The sequence below is a fragment of the Pipistrellus hanaki genome (assembly GCF_964339955.1).
Source record: "Pipistrellus hanaki genome assembly, chromosome: 1".
Taxonomy (NCBI): domain Eukaryota; kingdom Metazoa; phylum Chordata; class Mammalia; order Chiroptera; family Vespertilionidae; genus Pipistrellus; species Pipistrellus hanaki.
In genome coordinates this window covers 110368160-110376946 of record NC_140503.1, presented here as the reverse complement: position 1 = coordinate 110376946, position 8787 = coordinate 110368160, and the positions used below count along the sequence as shown (strand labels likewise).

Sequence of the window (8787 nt, the reverse complement as noted above, 5' to 3'; positions counted from 1 at the left end):
GCAAAGGAAAGAAGAGAAAGCAAGGGGAACACATGTTAAAATATATGTATAAATGTTCATTGCAGTTCTTCAAACTTACTTGATCTGGACATTTTCTTTTCATTTTTTAGGTGTCTCTAAAAAATACTTCCGGTTGTGTAATTTTTTTTCTCCCTTTTCTCCTAATGTGAACACTCTAGTTTGATACATTAACTTTTAAATACGTTATCCATATCGAATCCCATTCCCCCTCTCCCCCTTTCCCCAGAGACAACCTCATTGTCATTTATGTTTTTATTTAGGAAGCTCTATTATTTTTCTCTTTGAGCCTTTGTATGCATCTGGCAGCCTGATATTATTCTTTTCCTATTTTTGCTTTATGTAGTAGATATATATACTCTGTAATTGTCATCAGGAAAATTATGAAATTAATGTAGTCCTTGAAATACCACACCTCTCCTCTTTGCATTCTCTTCCTGTTCCTAAGCTCCTCCCAATAGGTCCAGTGATTCCTCAGTCTATTTTGTTAGATACTGGAAGTCTGAGAACTGATCAAATGTTGATCCCAAATATTATAGACTAACATGTTTCCCCTGTGGGCATATTTATAGCTTAAAAGAAGGCTAAATGGACAAAGCAACATAAGCATGAAGGATTGAAATGCTGAGTGAGGAATTGCAGACCCCAGTGTGCAATTAGATCAGAATGCACCTGCATTTTCATGCATCACATGTAGATTCAGAATGCACCTGCTTCCAATACCCTCGTTACTCCTGCATTGGAAAGACCATTTGTTTATATGCAAAATACTAGGTTTGTACATGATATTGTAGAAGACTAGATCAATGAAAAAGGAAAGATACATGTTTATTTTACTAAAATATTATAACAGACACTGTATTACTTATGTTAATTTACTTCTAAGTTAATTTTTGTGGAGTTGCTACATATTAGCACTATACAATCTCTTATTTGGGCTCATTGGCCTGCTGAATTATGTTAATTTTGAAAGCTAAAACATGAAATTCAAAGCAAAAACAAAATAAAATAATAAAAATATAGTCCTTTCTAATCAACATTGTTTCTAATTTTGAAAATTAATTTGCTTCACATCATTTTGTTATGTGTAAGAATATAACTTTGCTATTTAAAATATTACCCAGAACTAAATTAGTGTCTTATTATTTGTATAATGCATTTTATTTTAATAGCATTTTTTTTACAAGAACACTTTTCCTCTATCAAAAACTTTAGCAAATGAAGGGAATAAAAATAGAACTTTCCCTTGTTCATCATTGTTACAATTTCGGTGTATGTAAATCAAATTATTATACAATTTGAAAATATTTGCATATTTAAATATTCTTCATGTGTAGTTAATGATAGGATCCCAAGAAATATCTACTACAACAAACTCTAGAAAAGAGTTAAGTTTTTTAAAATTAAGCATAATATTTTATGTAGTATTATTCTCATATATAATGATGCCATCTAACACAAAACATGCCAAATTAATTTTGTTTTGATTAGTTTAATCATATAAGGATTGTTTGCAAAAACATTAACAATATTTTCCCTTTTATTAAGAAATTTAATTTTCTGTTAAGCTGGAAAGTTAGGTTGCAAATACTTAAACTGATGTTTCAATTGCATTGACTCCTCATTTTTTTTTTTTTTTTTTAGTACATAGGAGGTATCTTCTGTCCATGAAATTTCATTGGCATTATAACTGAAAGGTGACATTGCTGCTTGTTGCCTAGGTTCATTGAATAAGTCTGTTCTAAATATAGCTCTAAATCATGGATTAATTTAGCAGCCATTAATTCGATAATTTCTGTAGAATCTAGGTAATTTAAAAGTTCTTAAACTTGTAAAAAGTCATAGTCCTTGCATGGAGAAGGCTATGCTATCATCTGGGAAGCAGATAAGCAGACAACTAAAGGCAACTCCTTTGCCCTGCCAGTGGTGTGGCTTAGTGGTTGAGCATTGACCAATGAACCAAGAGGTCTCTGGCTTGATTCACCATGAAAAGACATGCCCAATCCCAGTAGAGGGCATGCAGGATGTAGCCAATGGATGATTCTCTCTCATCTATGTTTCTATCTCTCTATACTTCACCCTTTCTCTCTCTCTCAAATCATTAAAAAAAAAAAAAAAAGAAAGAAAGAAAAAAAGAGAAAGAAACAAGGGTATTTTAAAGGAATATAAGTACTGCAGGGAATCAAATATTGGTAAAGTCTTTAATATTACTATCAAACTAAACAGCTTATGGAGAACAAACAGTACTTTACCAGGTTGTCTATGGAGCAGCTGAGCTGACATTTAAACATGGCTAATAGGTCTGTTAATGTTGATTGCATCTGCATTTTTCACAATTTTGTGAATATGCTTAGAGATATAATGCCAAAGATCAAGAGAAAACTAAGCTAAATAGGCAATAGAAAAACAAGGCTAAGCAAAATAGTTTTCAGGATTCCATTTATACATTGGTTCACTCAAATCATTGTCAAGTAGTATTACTTATTTCCTTCAGAAAGCCACATTTGGCCTAGTGCCCCCAAGAAATATGTGATTAAAACTACCATCCTCAATTACATTGGAGCTTTTTATCTGCAGTCAATTATTTCACATATCATATACTAGTAGAAGACCAGATATGTTACACTGAGCCATAATTCTTAAAGCACAGTTCATTCAGGAATATTATAGTGCCTACTTGTTTAATACAATCTTATAAATGACCCCTCACAAAGGATGCAAAAGTCAACAAATATCTTTAATGGGCTAATTGTGTCTCACTGCAGTGTTCAGTCTATAAAGCTTTTTAATAATGAGAGAAATTATGAATTTTCATTTTAATTTGCAAATATAATTGCATTTATATATCTTTCTATTTCTATCTTAAGTTTTTATTGACAGCAGAAATGTCCCCCAAACACTAATAGAGTATATAACATAATTTTATTTATTGAAAGAAAATCCAAGGGGAAAAAAACCACATACAACTATCTGAAACTATTTAGTCAAAGGAAAATATCAAAGGAAAAGTAAGTTAAATCTAAACTTTGAGATCTGAAATGTATCTAATATTCAATATAAATTTAATACAATGTATATTTGATTAAATTTATACACTTAAATATACTGATGAGACTCAAGAAATAAAAATATCCTGGAAATCCAAGACAACAATTAAGAGCTTTAGGAAAACAAACTGAAACTAATGAGCTAACCTCTAGTTCATAAAATTTGCCATCATTTCATTAAAAACTATGAATACATTGTAGCTCAACTCATGGAAATTAGTACAATTGAAATCAAATTCAATCAGTTATAAATATTCTCTTGAGAAAACTTACTTCATTTTCTACACAGTTTAACCTCTGCCCTATACAAAATTTTGAATTCCAATTCTTTGTTTTTAATATACTCAATGTGGGTTCAGGGTAGTGTAATCACCACTCATAATTTGTTCAGTTTTATATTAATAACTTCAATTAAGTAGTCCATTTACAAATATATGGATTATTTATTTCCTCTTAACTTTCAATTCTGTTTCTAAGCAGACATAAACATATAATGGATTGATTCTGAATTGACATATTTCACATTAAAATTTCAAGTCTTTAAGTCTTACATTTTCTATGTAATAACATACATATTTATTTATAAATATTATGTATACTCAGGAAATAACTTTTTATATCAGATTTGCAAAAAGGTCTGATCAGTCTGTGGTAGCTTTGCTCCTAAGTTGAAGTAGAAAATGCCAGAGACATTGCTTTTTAAAAATAAGCACTAAGAAAACTAATTAAACTAGTTAGCTCAAAGGGAACATTGTAGGAAGGAAAATAGTTTGGGATTGAACCCTATGACTTTATTGTTTTCACAGAAAATGTAATAACTCCTCATTGACATCAACTACCCAGTTGCAAGAAGAGTATACCTTCTGCTTTGTTGAGACACAGATGAAGCAATTAGTAAGTAGCCATCAACCAAGAAAAAGATGAATTGAGAGTAAATTTTATCCAGTTTACATGTCTCTTGAAAGGCCTTGATAGTTGAAAGGCACATTAAAAAAACAAAACAAAACAAAAAAACCACAAGAGTTTTTTGATAAAGAACATGCCTTCAAAAGAATCCTTTGAAATAGCTTACTAAAATCAGATTAGCTTGTCACCATCTTTCAAAACACTAAAAAAAACAAAACAAAAACACAAACAAACCAACAACAAAAACAAAGAAAAGAGAGCAAGAAAATACCACAGCCCATTTCATACAATTTCAAGTACCAAACCAAATTAATTGTTCTCAAATTACACATTTTGACAAATAAGTTTATTATTGTCTTTAAAATAAAAATGCATGTTTGGTGAAAAGTTAGTACAGTTGTCACTCATATTTTGTCATATTTTAAAATATGAAAGTAATGAATGAGATTGTTTGTACTATCTATAACATGATATAAGTGACTAGCAGTTTTATGATTCTGATTATTCTGGTTATCATACTTTATTGCCATGCAAAATCAATTCTGTGATGTATGTGAAGTACCATTAGTTTAGCCTATTTCATGGTATTGTGCTATACCATGGATCTTTCAAGTCTCAAAGAAAATTTAAGCACATGAAACTGAAAAAAAGAACACATTTTAAACCAGGGATACATAGCATATTATAATTCGTGATGGAGCTAAAAAATATGTAGCAGAAAATAGAAAAACATATGACTGTATATTATTATATTCAATATAAATATATATTGAATATAAGAATATAATAGAAGACTCAGATTATAAAGCACAAAATAAAAGTTATGCTATTTTTAAATAATGCACAATGAGTATTTAATATAAATTCCACAAAAATGGGGCCACTATTACTAATGAAAAATAATAATATTGGGCATGATTTGGGACTTCTGAAAACTTTAGTGAATTTTGATATCTAAATGTCATCAGTTTTTGGATGCAGTACAATTTTATATGTCACTACATAGAAATGTCACCAATAGTAATTCAAATAGGCCAATTGCAGAGATGTTAAACCGTGGAGAAGCAAGTGTCTTTGAAATGATGAAACAAAGTAATGTTCTTAATTAATCAAGGGTCAATTATAGGCAGTAGGAGATTATGTAGACATCTTTCTCCTGGAAATTAAAGTCTCCACTGCCTGAAGCCTTCCTGAAAAAGAAAAAAAAGAGATTGACATCCATCACACTTAAAATATGTTATAAAAAAGAAAAGAGGGGATATGTCAGTAAGTTCAACTTATAATAAACACAAAAATATTAGGAAAAGGAAGGCAGTTGGTGAACAGTTAATTGTCATTATTATCACTAATATTAAAGAAGAGAGACTACTTAACACAATTTACATTTATTTCACTTATCCCAATTAAAAATTTTCTGCATTTTATCCATTGACTTTCAATTAAAGCAATGAAACATTTGATCTGGAGTGAAAAACAATGATTCTAATTCTGTTTATTGGTTTACATTAATGATCCAGAACCCACTTGAGATATATGCTTTGTTACCATATCAATAAATGTAATTGCTTTGCAGTTCTGATTGCCTTTTGTTGTTGGCACTCATCAGGAATTCCTTAAAACTTTAATCATTATTAATTTTGAAGTACCAGCCAGTTCTCATGAACTTCTGAAGCCTTGTGTATTTTTACAGTGTGAAAGGTAATAAAGTCTTAAGACCTTATTAATGTTTAATAGTAGGATTGAAACTTTTAGTTACAGCTATTTCTTTGTGTAGATTTACTTAGGAGAAAAACAGACTTGTTTTCCTGAAAATGACATATGTATATCCAAATATTTTTAATGTATTTTTTTGTAAAATCCTCACTCAAATAAAAGTTTAAGGAAAGAAGGCAGCAATGAGTTAAGCCTCTGTTTAGATCTAAAACCTTTTTATTGATATTACCAGCAATGAGTGAGCAGAAAATCAATAAAAAAGATGGTCTACTAATACGGGATAATGGAAAAAAGAAGATAGTTGCCACACAAGATGGAAGGCAAAATGAAGGAAAATTTAGTATACATTAAGCTAAGTGCCTCAAATGTTACTTATATCTTTGGCGAAACTGTAATTTTGAAAAAAAGCAACACAACAATATGCCTGATTTGTTCAAATAAGTCATGAAATTCTTTTTTTTGTTTATCTATTTTAATTTAAAGGGTTTGGCTTAGCTCAATTCTATCACTACTTTCAAACTAGTCCCTTCTTTAACTATGAAAATACACATTAAATTCCAAGTTCATATTTGTTTCATGTTTTACTTTCAAAGATTTGGCTTTTTTTAACATGTATGACAAAAGTGGGAAAGTGCATCAAGGAGTTCCTATTAAAATTTCTTCCTGTAAACATTAAGTTACATGAAGCACTGAAGGTTTATGCTATGGTGAAATAACAGATAAATGATATAGCTATTCTCATTTTGGTGATAAGTGAACATTGCTCAACAAACACACATACTGCTTTTCATACCTTACCTGGAAAGAGGCTTTATTGAACATAGCTGGAAAGTTATCTTTTAAGGTGAATTACTGAATTTGCACAAACATTTCTATAGACTTAAAAAAATCAAGCTGTGTCATTTCCCACTACATTTTGTTGTGCTTTTTATATTAATATTTGCAAATGTTATAATTTAATACTTATATCCCAATTACTTGCATAACCAGTTTTTTAAATCCTGGGGTGTTGATAGAACATAATAACAATAATACTATTCTTCTTTAGACAAAAGTCTTAAATGAAGTTAAAAGCTGAGATAATTTAAGGAAAGAGATCTTCAAATTTTCATACCAACAAGTTTAAGTGAAATTTACAATGCATTGGAAAACTGGCTGGTTAAAGGTATGATTTATCCTCAGGTAGCTCAAAATCATTTTTACAGGTTTTTGCTTTTTTTTCTGTAAAAGTGTTTTTTAATCTTTGTAAAATAATAAAATAATATTTCACAATTTGCACAGAGTCTGACTTAAGGGCAGAGGCATGTTACCCTCAGTGTTTAGAATAAAGCCAGATTTTTCAGGCCCAGTTCCGCTGTAGAGTTTGTATGCACTGAAATCACAAACATTTTCTTGTTCCCTCTAAAGCTAGGGCCAATTTCACTTCAAATGGAGGTTACAGTAAAAAAATCACTCTTGCGCTGAGTATTATCTTAACCTTTTGCTCTGGTTGACCCATTGAATAACCTGGAAGAAAAAAAGTTGCTCCCTTGTCTGGTCTCAGTGGACGGTACTTGCTAATGGACAGTAAGCTGGAAGGCCGTGGCTGTCTGGTCAGACAGGCGTCTCCTCGGCTCGGCTCGGCTCACGCAGCAGCTTCGGTCCTTTCTTCCTCAGAAGCGGCTTTGTTGTCTTGCCTGTAATTTGCACGTTTAGGCTCTGCAGTTTGTTTATAAAATAGTTTTACACAAACCACTCTTAGCAGTGCAAGCTTCTGAGCTGGAAATTATTCAGGCTTGTTTCATTGAAGGCACTTAGTTTCCATGGCAATTTATAAAAGATGGTGGTTTGGTTTCTTCACTGGAACAGATGACAGTTTGGGTGCTCAAGTGGCCGCGCAAACTGGATAAGCCTGTGTGTTTGTAAGCCCAGGTGGACCATCCTGGATAGCAGTGCATGCAAAAAGAGACAGCACACAGTTATCTAGCTTAGCCATGGGAGGAGAATGAGGAAAGAAAAGACAAATTATAAAGGTCATATGGGGGTAGGTGGGGAGGATGAATGTTTTAAATAATTCTGAGTTCAGGTTCTTTTCAAGGAAGGGTAACAACCGAAGGTAAAAGGGCCTACATTTATTGAATTCTCTACGTAAAAGCTTTTCCAAAGGAAAATAAACGCCAGCTCTTCACGTACCCTGTTTACAGTGAGGTTTTTGTTGGCAGGCCATTATGTTTCCATGGTAACAAGCAAACTATTCATTTGAAACAAAACCAGCCAAGACTTTGTGCTTTGACAAGAATTTCTATAGCTCTTTTTTTCCCCCCAGAGTTCAACCAGATGACCAGATGACATTGTAATCGTTTTAGCCACAAAAGCACCTGAAGGTCTCTTCTCTATTCAGGTCAACACTATCTTGTATATGCAGTTTGGAATAACTTATACTTCCATGACATCTTTTTATCCCCAGTGCTTAAAAAATTTGTTTTTATTATTTTATTTTTGAGTCAGTAGTCAGTGGAGGAATCTTTGGTAGTTTGTTTTTTCAATGTCCATTTACAAAGACTCTTCATGCCAGTGCCTGGTGAATCTTTTATAGCCTCTGCCAGAGTAAGGTCACCTTCGAGGACTCAGGATAGAGATGAGGACAATAACTGGAAAAAGCCATATATGTACTAAAATTCCAGCAGCACCATCAACGGAATCTAAAAACAAGGAAAATAAATGCCAAGAAACAACCAAACAAAAAATAAGTATTCCATGCAACAACCAACTCCACTTTGGTAAACTAATGAAACATTATTTTGTATATGAAAACAATTTGGGAAAACTTTTTTTCTTTTTGGTTTTATTTATCAGCTTCATTTCTAAGACAAGTGAAAAGGCTATCATTTTAATATATGACTAGGCACTGGATAAAATTGGTATAAAATGGTATAAAAATTGATTGTGTAGGTTTGTGGCTACATTCAACTTGAAAGCATGCACACATAGAAAATTCTCAGAAAGATAAATGGTCATCTTACCTTCCCCTCCCCCCCCCACCCAAGCTTTCAGAAATGTTTAAGCATAAAGACAGAGAAAAACTACACTTGATGAAAACTAGGGAGGAATTGCTATGGGTATT

At 31.8% G+C, this 8787-nt stretch overlaps 1 protein-coding gene across 2 annotated transcripts in view; it reads right to left on the bottom strand.

Annotated features, from left to right (window-relative positions):
• Positions 1-5340: 5340 nt before the first annotated feature.
• Positions 5341-8787, bottom strand: part of MDGA2 (MAM domain containing glycosylphosphatidylinositol anchor 2) — an 865112-nt gene continuing 861665 nt past the window's right edge. For both annotated transcript variants that reach the window (XM_084885031.1, XM_084885032.1), the window contains exon 17: positions 5341-8365. In XM_084885031.1, coding sequence (XP_084741157.1) covers positions 8277-8365 — 89 coding nt within the window. In that variant the 3' untranslated portion in view covers positions 5341-8276. The remainder of the gene's footprint in view (positions 8366-8787) is intronic.